The following is a 12,624-nucleotide window of genomic DNA, read 5'->3' on the forward strand; positions in this document are numbered from 1 at the left end:
TGTGGGTTGCAATATGGTATAAGGACATGCTCCCAAAAATATGGATTTTCCGAAAACCACGGTGATTAGATCGGTCTAACCAAATATTTTCCCGATGGATGATGAGTTTCTGAATTGAATGAGCTAAAAATTTCCAAAATCGATGAAAAATTGACGGAGATATGATCATTTCAATTTCGTGGGTACCCGGGTATCCTGCCGGCCTTCCACGTAATAAAAAAAAATGCAGGAGCCCCTCCCCCTGCTCCTCCTCACTTTAAAATTTGGTCAACCCCAGTAATAGATGTATATTCACGAGTTCTAAGATCTAACAGAGTTCCAACATCCTAGTCTCAATAACCATTAAAATATCGAGATTTGAAATTGAAAAAGGTACCCGGGTACCCTGCCGGCCACATAAGTGTTAAGATGCCCATGTTCAGTTCTAGTAAATTCTTTATCTTTGGAGTTCGATATAAGTTTGACAGTATCTAATAACCAATCAGGATTCATGCAACATTGCCACATTTTAGAAACAAAGAAAACATAGAACTTATGCACAGTCTTTGAAGATAAAGTGACTATTTTTTGTTTCTGCAGGACTTTAAAAATTTCCTTTCAAATGAAAGATAATGAAATCAAGCATTTTGTTTTTTTGTACAAAACAATGTCAATCCATCAAACAGACTGGGTTGGAAAAGGTATTTCATATTTACGGCGAGTGGGTAAACATAAAGCTAGAAATAGAACGATAAAAAGTAGTTCTTTCAAATTAGGAAAAATAATTGTTGTTTTGTTGGTGAGTTCTGGAGAGCCAAAGTTAAGCCACTTGTGTAGAGTTTTCACTATTTGCGCTCCGTCCGGAAAGGGATGAACAGTTAAGGACTTGATTTTTATTTTGATTTATTTAAAAAAAAAACTTTTTTGGGTTGGAGTAATGGATTCAAGAGTGCTGAATTTTGTTTGAATTGGTTTTCGTAAGCAGGCTGGTCGGTTGGTTGATTTGAGCTGGATCGGTAGAGCTACACTTTTGGGAATAACAGTCTGCCCTGTAAAAGAAGTCTCTGGCCGGACATTCGCTGTATCAGTGACACTTCTGAGAAGGTAGCGCTTGAGTCACTGTTTACTTGTAACCAAACACGTCTTGAAGCTTTCTTATCGATCCTACTTGGCAGGCCCGTGCACAGAAGTGGCGTTAAGGGAGGGGTTTCTCCCTATTTCGGCAAAAGGCGGAGGGCGCCTAGTGTAGTAAGCGTCAATAATGGGGGGATTTAACTCCCAACCCCCCTTGTACCCGGGCTTGCCACTTGGAAATGTTTGACGATGAGCAACAAGCTCATTTTGATTGAAAAAAACAACAATGCGCTGGAGCTAGAGGAATAGAGCAATAGGGCTAGAGCAAGTAATCATCATGCAGTATATATGAAGTGAATTGATGTTTTTCTTTGTTTTAGGGTGCGGTGATCATAGACATTTTGCCAAATAGTATTGCAGCTAAAGACAGGCGTCTACAAATATTTGATCAAATTTTGGAGATAAATGGAACTAAAGTATTGCCACACTTGAGTGAAAGTCAAATTCAGAAAGCTGTGAAACAATTACAACCAAGAGTAAGTACAAACAAATATATGTGTTATATATGTGTAAATAGTAAAACACACCTTAGAAACATAAACCATGATGATAACACAGCGTAACAAAAATTAACTTTTGGTCTGTCTCAAGAGCAAACTTATGTGTCTCTGACAGATTTTGGGCCGCTGAATCCGAATCCGGGCTCAGGTTTGCTCCAACACGTCACAATTTTGAGCTATACCTCAATTTATAGGGCAAAATATGCGATTTTGGGCTTTTTTGACTGCAAGTTCTTAAGCATGGAAATATTTTTTTTAATCAATTAAAAGGTTATTTGGTCAATTTATATCTAAATTAACGACTCATGCAAAATATTTCATTTTACCAAATCGAATTTGAAAGTTTTAAGCGATTTATCTTAGGTACGATATTTCCCATACAAGTCACCCTCCAAAAGTTGCATGCAAGTTTTCATACTAACATAAAATGCTTAAATTTATCAAATTTGATTAGGTAAAACGAAATATTTTACATGAGTCGTTAATTCAGCTGTTAATTGACCAATTAACCTTTTGATTGATTAAAATAATATTTCCATGCTTAATAACTTGCAGTCAAAAAAGCCCAAAATCGCATATTTTGCCATATAAATTGAGGTATAGCTCAAAATTGTGACGTGTTGGAGCTAGACCTGTGCGCCGACTTTATTTTGCTCGGCGGCGGCGTGAGGGCCATTTTTGGCAGGCGGCGGCGGCGTCATCGGCGTCACGCCGGTGGCAGCTTTCGGCGGCGGCGGCGGCGGCGGCGTGAATCGGCGTGACCAAAATTTGACCGTAATGTCAACATTGGCGAAACGAAGAAGTTGTCTCTACGCTGTAGAATTTGTAGTCCAGTCTTTGCTTTTTTATAACCATTGATGACATGAATTATTATTATGCCAGTACACAGGATGATGTATTTGACTAAAAAGAAACCAATGCTCAAGCATCTTGTTTGACTCGATCGAATTTTCATTAGTGTCAAACAGATGTTTTTTCTTCAGTTCATTTGTCAAATATTTGACCCCGTGTACTTATAACCTTACGTTTGAATGAACACCTTTTTATTCCTGTTCGGGTCCGTTACTCTGGCCAGTAATTAGACCTATACCCGTATTAGTGCATGTTGCATTACTCCATTGCAAATTAAGGGCAAAAATATAGTTTTGCTACAGTTTTCGTTTTGTTTTCTTAGAACCTTAGATTACCGGGAATATTCTCCAAAAGAATTCCACAAGGAGCCTGGAGGAATCCATGAAGAAACTTTTGTAATAATCCCTGCAAGAACTGCTGTTAAGGAACTACTGCTGGAATCACTTATATGTAGTTCAAGAATTTCTCTTAGAGAGATCCCTGGAAAAACTTATGAAGAATTCCCTAAGGAATTCCTAGGATTCCCCAAGATAATTCCAACAGGAATCCCCAGAGGAATTTCAGAAAGAATCCCCAATGAAATTTCAGGAGTAATCCCAGAAGGAGTTCCAGGAGGAATGCTCGTAGGAATTCCATAAGGGAGCCCTGAAAGAAGTTCAAATGAAATTCCCGCAGAATTTGCACAAGGAAATCCCAAAAGAATTCCAGCACGAGTTCCAAGCGAATTCCAGCAGTAATCTCCAAAGAAATCCCTACAGTAATTTCAGAAGAATCCTCGAAAGTATTCCAGTGGGAATTTCAAAGTGAATTCGAGAAAGAATCCCCTAAGGATTTCTAGGAGGAATCAACGAAAAATATCCAAGAGGAATCTTTGAAGGAATTCCAGGAGAAATCCCTGAGGGATTTCTAGGAGGAATAACCAAAAGAATTCCAAGAGGAATCCTAGAAGGAATTCTAGGAGAAATCCCCGAAGAAATTTGAAGTGAAACCCCAAAAGGAATTCTAGGAGGAAACCTTAAAGGAATTCCAAAAGAAATCTCTGGAAAAAAATCAGGAGGAATCCTCGTTGAAGTCCAGGAAGAATCCCTGAAAAAAGTCCATTAGGAATCCACGATGGAATTTTAGGAGGAATACTGGAAGGAAATTCAGGAGAAATCCCCGAAGAATTTCCAGAAGGAATGCCAGAAAAATCCCCGAACGAAGTACAGGAGGTATACCCGACGGAATTCCAGAAAAAATCCCTGCAGGAATCCCAGAGGAACCCCCTTAAGGAATTCCGGGAGGAATCTCCGAAGGAACCCCAAGCGGAATCCTCGAAGAAGTTTCAAGAAGAAACCCCGAAGGAAATACATGAGGAATCCCTGAAGAAATCCCCGAAAGAACTCTGTGAGGGATTCCCGCAGCAATTCCAAGAGAAAATCACGAAAGAATACCAGCGCGTATCTCAAAGGAATTCAAGCAGTACACCAAAGAAATTCCAGCAAAAATCCTCAAAATAATTTCAGTGGGAATTACAAGGAGTATTCAAGAAATAATCCCAAAAGAATTTTGAGGACGAAGCAGCGAAATATATCCATGAGGAATCTTTGTACAAATTCTGGGGGGAAATCTAAGAGGACCGAAGGAATTCCAAGAGGAATCCCCGAAAGAATTCCAGGAGAACTCAGGAAGGAGGTATCCCCGAAGGAATTCTTGGAGGACTCACCGAAGGAATTCCAGAAGGAAACCCCAAAGAAATTCTAGGAGGAATTCCATGAGGAATCTCAGGAGAAATTGAAAAGGAAAGCTCCAAAGGTTTTCCAAGAGAAAATGTCGAAGAAATTACAGGAGGAATCCTAGAAACAACTCTAGAAGGAATCTTCGAAGGAACTCCAGGAGAAATCCCCGGAGGAATTCAACGAGGAATCCCTGAAAAAAGTCCAGGAGGAATTTCTGAAGGAACTCTGGAGGAATTCTATGAGGAATCCCCGAAGAGCTCCAGAAGGAATCTCCAAAGGATTTCAAACCGAAATCCTCGATAGTGGAATTCAAAGAAACAGCACTTAACACGATTATTTTCTTGCTTCCAAATTAATTCCAGGAGGAATCCTGAACGAATTTTAGGAGAAATTATCGAAGGAATTCCATGAATAAATCCAGGAGGAATCTCCAAAGGAGTTCTAAGAGGAATCATCAAAGAAATTCCAGGAGAAATCCACGACGGATTATCAAATGAAATCTCTGAAAGAATTTCTGGTGGAATCCATGAAGTAAGTCTTGGACGAATCTTCGACGGAATTCCAGAAAAGATCTCCAAAGGAATTTCGAGAAGATTTCCTGAAGGAACTCTAGCAGAGATCCCCGAAGAAATTGTACGAGGAATCCCCGGAAGAATTCCAAGAATGAAGTTTAAGTTGTATCTTCGAAGGAATTTCCGAAGGAATTCCAGGAGGAATTCCCCAAAAGAAGTCCAGGAGGAATCCACGACGGAATATCAGGAGGAATCCGTGAAAGAATTTCAGGAGGAATTCTTGAGGGAAGTCGAGGAGGAAACCCTCAAGGAAATCTAGGAAGAATCCTCGTAGGATTTCCAAGAGGAAACCTCAAAATAATTCCAGGAGAAATTTCCGAATGATTTCTTTGATGAATCTCCTAATAAATTCCAGGAGGAATTCCCGTAGGAATTTCAGGAGGAATGCTCGAAGGAATCCCATGAGGAACCTCTGAAGGAGGTCCAAGAGGAATCCCCGAAGAAACTACAGAAGAAATCGCTGCAGGAATGCCAGGAGGAGTCCCCGAAAGAATTCCGGTAGCAATCTCCGAACGATTTCCATGTGGAATTCTTGAAGGATTTTCAGCGGAATCTCCCGAGAGAATCTGCAGGATTTCCAGGAGGAATCCCCGAAAGATTGTCAGGAGGAGTCCCAAAAGAATTCCTGGAGGATTTCCAGAAGGAAATGCTTGAGGAATTCTTGTAGAAACTCCATAAGAGATCCCACAATAATATCCTGGAGATATGCCTGATTATATTCCTAAGGAAATTCTCGAAGGAACTTTAACAAGATTCCTAGAAAGAACTCCTGTAGGAAATTTCTGATTTTACTCCTGGAGCATCCATGAGTCCTCCTGGAAAAAAATCAGAAAGAACCCCAAGAGCGATACCTTGAAGAACTCATGGATGAATTCCTAAATGAACTTCTACAAGAAACCACTTTTGGATATCCTGAAGGATTTTTAAAAGGAACTCTTATACTAATTTTTGAATTGATTTCTGTAGGAATCCCTGAACAAACTTCTAGGGGAATCCTTGGATGCTCCTCTAAGAATCTCGGAAGGAACTCCTGGAGAGATTTCTGAACTTGTGAAGGAATCCCTGAAGAAATTCAGGAGGAACCTCTGAAGATACATCTGCATGAATCTCGGTAACTCCTAGAGGAATCTATGAAGGAACTCTTGGACTTATTTCTGTAAGAACTCCTGTATAAATTTCTAAAAAAAACCTAATTAATCCACCTAGCGGTGATGGTGCCTTTCTCGTCCTTTAAAATATCCTTTCAACAAAACTCGAGCGACATGTTGATGACGTTGACATAAATACAAAATGAAAACTGCTTGCTAAATCTACTCAATATGGATACATTTTATATTAGCATAACATCCAATATTCGGAAAATATAAGACAACGATCAAAAACAAAGTGTCATGAAGCCGCAAAATTTTGAAACGTCATTTTAGATTTTCCGGTCATCATTTTATGATTCCGGATATCTACCCCAACTAAACTAACCGCCATCTTGAACATTGAGACACCATCTTGGATGTTCTGGTATTATTTTTGGACTCTGTACCTAAAATTGCATAAAATAGTCGCCGTATTGAATTTTGGCATGTCGTTTATGATTTTCTGGTTACCAGTTTTGGACGAAGACCGGCATTCTTCCACATTCAAGCTATAGTCATATTGCAGACCTTGTAAAACAGCGCACAGCTTGAGTTTTCTGGTTACAAATTTTGAATTCTGGACATATTTTCATACAAAATATGCCCATAATGCAAGAACTAAAAATCCTATTAAATAGGCACTAACTTGAACACTGGGCCATTATCTTGGACTTTGGACCGCTATCTTGGATACTCTGGTGGACTCCGAACACATTTCCCATACCAAATACACTTATTTTACGTAGTTTTAGAGCTCAAAATTCCTTAAAACAGCCACCATCTTCTGTTGACGCGATCAAATTCTTATTTTTCCATTCAACGTTGACCCATCCTGCTATAAATTTACACCTTAGGAATCTGAAATGGTACGAGATCGCTTTACTTTTGTCTATATTTTGTTCTCATATATGAGAACTTAGACCTATTCGTCACTGTTGTTCATACCTAATGTTTATCAGGCCATTAAACAAAGCCACGATTTATTTTTTCATATGAACGTTGGTTCTGCTACACAACAGCTAGTCTCTAATGTGATCCTAAGGCTATTTTCTTGATAACCGTTCATTAGATTATCAAAAAATCTGCGATCTGATGTGTCGTATGTATGGGTTTGGTTCATTTTTATATTTGGTAACTTCCGGTGGGATAAAGCCTGTATCCGCAATAATCGGGACACAGAAATACATCTGTAAATCTGTAATAGACACATTCAAATGGCTCAAATTTGGCCCAATAACATCTTAAGATGTGTTCATTGCACCTACAAAATTTCATGTGAATCGGTGCAGTACTTTTTGTTGTAGCAATGAAAGAGTAGAATGTGCGCCAATGAATTTTGTACAGCCCCTAGTTTTGCTTGTCAGCGCTGTAACTTTTGAATTTGGCAAAGGAAATGGCTGAAATTTTGAACACTAATCTCTCAATCCATATTCGTTGCATAGGCAAAATTTCAAAAAAAAAATGATGCACTACCAAAAATTTTATAGTCGAAACATGTATTGGGACTGAACGTGATTTTAGCCCCTCAGACGGCAATTAGTCAGCACCCTTTATTGTTTCGATTGTACTATTGAAAGTACTATACCAATAATCATCAAATTTTGCAGATATAATAAACACACAATCAACTGCCTTCTGTGAAAATTTCATGAAAATTGGCAGATAAATTCAATAGTTATGAACAGGCAAACATCGCACATGAAAAACACGAAAAAACTTCACAAACACTCATCCCTATCAACACCAGTAGGTTTCAAACCAATTGATAAAAGTTGATGAAATTTTGCAAGAAAGTGTCTCTATAAGTACCATAACTGCCTACGAAATGTCATAATAATCATCACAGAACTCTGAACTGTAGCAAAAAAGAACCATCTACTATGCGAATGAAAATTGTTCATGATTGTACAAAATGCTTAAAACCATATGTACTTGTTTTTCATCCACAGTTAAAAGTAATTCATCGATTTTTATAAAACTTGGAACAAATAATAAACATACACCAAAGAGTTCCTAGTCAATTATTTGGCCAATTTTACCGATTCATTACAGAGCTACAGCCGTACTTCTGTGTCCCGATTATTGCGGATACAGGCTTTAGCCTGATCTGATTCCATGAGTCATGGACCATGACACTACCGGTTGTCCCAATTATGGTCTGAGAATATTTTATTGCTATTTATTCACCTTTACCTAATCACCGCGATTTGATATATCGCATGAATGGGTTTGCTTAACTTTTACTTCTAACCACTTTCGAAGCCACAGCTGAACTCGCAACACTTCCGGGAATCTAATGTGGTCTGACCCTATTTTTCCATCAGGTTGTCGATAAGTTGTGATCAGTCTTGTTAGAGATCACAGTCATTTGAACCTTTTCGTCGATATTCGGCCTCCTTTGTCTCCGACATTCGCAACACAAGCAATCAAACTACTGTTCGAAACAAAAATGTCAAACGAATGCACTTCACCACGATAGCGGCTTCGGGAGACGGTTCGGCTTTTGTTATTCCTGTCTTCTTCCATAATAAGAGCTACACACCAAAGTTTTTGAAATGCTTCCAGCACGCCAAAAATCAGCAAAAGAAATTGCTGAATTTCAGCAATATTTTTGCTGAATTTCAGCACAACTTTGCTGATCAACTGTCAAAATTGCTGGATGGTTCAGCAAGTTGAAAAATAATTGCTGATACTCAGCAATTTGTATTGCTGGATGCAATCAGCACGCCAAAAATCAGCAAAGTTTGCTGATTACCAGCAAAAATATTTCGCAGTGTATGTTGCCCATCTGTGTGTCGTATTCAATGCAACATGCAGTAATAAACTAATATTAACATTCATAATCGGAATTGGCTGAAAATTTATACGTAAACCTAGAATTAGACACATGTCATCGTGTCAGATGACATTGATTTGACCCTTTCTTATGTTTATTGATCTTCGTTCTACTGCTCGTGTTGTGTGTAGGTAAGAGGTAACGATAGCACACGAATGTAACAAAGCCGACTGACACCCGACTGCGGCAACGAAATGAAGGTAGTGAAAAGTATCGAATGTTTACAAGACTGGTCGTGATTTGATGTACCGCATCCATGGGTTTGGTTAAATTTTACATTTTACTATCCGGATCTGATTCCGGGTACCCGAGTAGAAGTAAAAATCAGAACAATATCATCATTTGATATTCCGCAGTGAAGTACTCAAGATCATAATTAGCTATTGGTTTGTTTGACATAAAAGATAAAAGATCAAAAATAAGATCAAAAATTTGTTTATCCAGAGCAACTGTTTATTTATTTGTTTATTTAGAGTACATCAACAGGCTTCTTTAGCCCCAATGATGATTGATTAACTTAGAATTAAATAGCGTACAAATTTACACAAACACCCGAATTAATACAATAAAAACTTAAGCATACAACATAAGCATAGGAACATTCAAATCAATTATAATTTTCATTTCAATCTAACGATTAACTTGATCATATACACAGAATGTAATATCGGTTTAAATAGCAGCTGCTGGTCTCCAGGTTCGCCTCGGGTAATCGATGAATTCTCAGAACATCACATCGGCGGGCCAAGTCTTCGGTTCTAATGCTTTCCGCTTGAATTCAGTAGGCAAAATAAATTTAAACGATGCGTAACGGAGAGAACTGTTCAGTTTCCATTTCGGCACCAGCAAAACGACTTCAATTTGATCTTTTTCGTTGAAGCTGAGTGATTCGGCAACCATGCATACTAATTCCTGTTCAGAGACACATGCATCGATATTCGTTAAGAACAAGGCGAACGTGTTCTCTTCCTGTTCCTTGACGCATTGCCCGTGATCTATCGAAGATCCTTTCTCAGCAACAAACGGCCTAGCTCTTGATCCACTTATCAGCCTGGTTGAAGTTTTGGGAGTAGAGTGACGTATTGAGCACTGCATCGACGAAATATCATCGCGTACCGCTGAATGGGAAACAACGGCAGACAGCGTTTCCGAAATTTGTGTAATTTTACTTTTCATATCCGTTATCTCTGCAGCTACATCCAATGGCATTTGATCCGAGCAAATTTTTTTGCTAGTTTGTGCATTGAATTCCTCCAGACATGCGTCACATAACCAAATGACGTTTTTCAAAAAACAATTCACAATTTGTTCAGGTAGCCCGACACAAGCGGCATGAAATGAGTTCAAGCAGCTTCCACCACACGTTGCATACATTTCTGTTCCATTGTTGATTGGTAAGCAGCATTTTGGACACTCCATTGTTTCAGTGCGATAGAGTTAACAGAGAATGAAAAATAACACTACAATGGATACCACTTTAGAAATCACAACAGCGATATCGATGATGGCTTTTTGTAACGATTTCAGTTTATCGTTTCTTATAATATAGTCACTTTATTTTTTAGATGAGTTCTTCAATCCAAGTTAGCAAAACTTGCAATAAAAACAGACTTTAAATAAAACGTTCGAGCACTTATTTCAATATATTTGCGGAGCGAGCAGTAGCAGACAACCGATCACAAACGAGTTCACAAACACCACCCTATGGGGAAGAACATAATAATATCTCATATTGATATTATAAGATCAGACTAATATCTGGGAGATCTGGGCTGTAGCACATCTAACCAATATCATAAAATGATCTGACAGATGGATTAGAGTAAAAAAAGAAAAATGGCCGCGACCAGAATCGAACATATGACCTTGTGATTTGTGAGCAGTGACATTACCACTGCACTACGACTCACATCTGAAAATAGGAGGTAACAAGAGCATCAAATTCTACGTTTTCCAAAGTGTTTGCGAGTCATGGTAGTTGTGTTGGTTTGGTCCCGCCATGAGTGTGTGAAAGAACTACACTCTTAAAAAATTAGGAATTTACACGTGACGTAAACCATCAACGTACGTAAACATTCCGTGACTGAATGGCAAATTTGACTCAATTTTACATCCATCATGTAAGTTCGAGTTGGTTGCACAAGATGTCAACAAACCTATCTGACGGGATAGGTAGAAACAGTTTTATATTTATCGTTTGTCTCACAAATCGGTGATACAGCCGAGAGGTATAGTACGTGCCTCACAATCAGCGGACCAGAGTTCGAATCCGGTTCATTATTTTACTTGCATATGTTTTATTTCTCGTTTCGGCTCTAGCGATTGCTAGCTCGACTTTATTTGTGATATAAGACGTAAATTTCTGTCAAACGGGCCGCTCCTTTTATGTGCATCCAAGTGAACTTAAATTTACATGATTTTTTCTAAGAGTGTAATTATGATCTTGAATAGTAGTTTTCCTAGTTTTCAGATCTCACAGTTTTCGGATGTTATAGATAAATGTGTCTAATAATTGATTTTGATCTTGAGCAGTATTTTTCAGATTTCTCAATGATAAATGCTCTATTGCAGAATATTAACACAGTTTCCACCCAAAATTAGCAAACTGACGTTATGGTATGGAAAATAAAAATGAATTAAGGCTCAATAGGACAGATCGGTGAAGTACTATATTTGTAGTAATGAGCTGAATTTCAGTATGGTGAGATGGCCAATTCTCCGTTTCTGCAATGAAATTGTGCAAAAAGCGTGGTTATTATGATTCCTTGCCTAATTTGATGCTTTTTGAGCAAAACTTTGGGCAATAGTGTTGTTGTTTTCGCCATTTCTTGCAACATAAAAAACATAGTTATCCGAAGTTTTGCTCAAACAGCATTAAATTAGGCAAGGAATCATAATACCCACGCTTTTTGCACCATTTCATTGTAGAAACGGAGGCTGGATCTTCTCACCATACTAAATTCAGCTTATTACTTCAAATCTAGTACTACACCGAACGTGCCCCATTAGAAATTGCATATTTTCCTAAACTAAGAGAGCACTTTTCTCTAGATGATTTCACATTTTATGCTCTTTCTCTGAATTGTTTACAAAGCTAGTGAACCAAACTTTAGAAACGACATGCGTAGAAACATGTTTGGTTTACTTTGCGTCTAAAACAGGACGAATTTCCACCAATAGGACGCAATCAGTGAAGTACTAGATTGTAGTAATGAGCTGAATTTTTGTATGGTGAGAAGGTAAATTCTCTATCTCTGCAACGAAATGACGCAAAAAGCTTGGCTATTATGATTCCTTGCCTAACCTAATGGTGATTGAGCAAAACTTAAAGTAACTGAGTTATTGTTTTTATTTCTTGCAACAAAGTTTTTCAAAGTTTTATTCCAACAGCACCAAATAAGGCAAGGAATCATAATACCCACGCCTCCTGCATAATTTCGTTGCAGAAACGGAGAATTTAGGTACCTTCTAGCCATAAAATAATCAGCTAAAAATCTAGTATGTACTTTACTGAACGTGCTCTATAGTGAACTGTCGCCCAGAAAACATTTGGAAGATCGTAGTCGTCACGACTGTCGTCTGTTCGCATACCCGAGGCAGAATCGCTACGCAATTCGTTGGTTGAAACTCAAAAAGTCTGCAGCGGTATGTTTTTTGAATTTAGAACCAAACTGTCCGTTTTTCGAAATGGACATATTTAGCTTAGCAGGCCGATAAAGTTCTCAAATTGTACGGTGATACATTTATTGGGTTCGTACCACAAATGCAAGATCGACATCGAGGTCCAGCTCATGTTGTCATCAGACTCAATTGGAAAGCCTCTGCTGGTTTACTCACAGTGAAATAAAATATTCATAAACTGGGATTGAGAAATCTATCAGATAAATCAGTATATATTTTTAT

The 12,624-nt window shown here is 38.3% G+C and overlaps 1 protein-coding gene across 4 annotated transcripts in view; it reads left to right on the forward strand.

Moving 5' to 3' along the window:
• The window catches only part of LOC109406001 (inactivation-no-after-potential D protein), a 1,280,913-nt gene that overhangs the window by 1,224,620 nt on the left and 43,669 nt on the right, over window positions 1-12,624 (forward strand). For 3 of the 4 annotated variants that reach the window (XM_062851784.1, XM_062851787.1, XM_062851788.1), the window contains one exon: window positions 1,434-1,589. The exons of the other annotated variant lie outside the window; for it this stretch is intronic. In XM_062851784.1, the coding sequence (XP_062707768.1) occupies window positions 1,434-1,589 (156 nt within the window). The remainder of the gene's footprint in view (window positions 1-1,433; window positions 1,590-12,624) is intronic. 4 annotated transcript variants of the gene reach the window in all.

This window comes from Aedes albopictus, chromosome 2, assembly GCF_035046485.1.
Source record: "Aedes albopictus strain Foshan chromosome 2, AalbF5, whole genome shotgun sequence".
In the NCBI taxonomy this organism is placed as follows: Eukaryota; Metazoa; Arthropoda; class Insecta; order Diptera; family Culicidae; genus Aedes; species Aedes albopictus.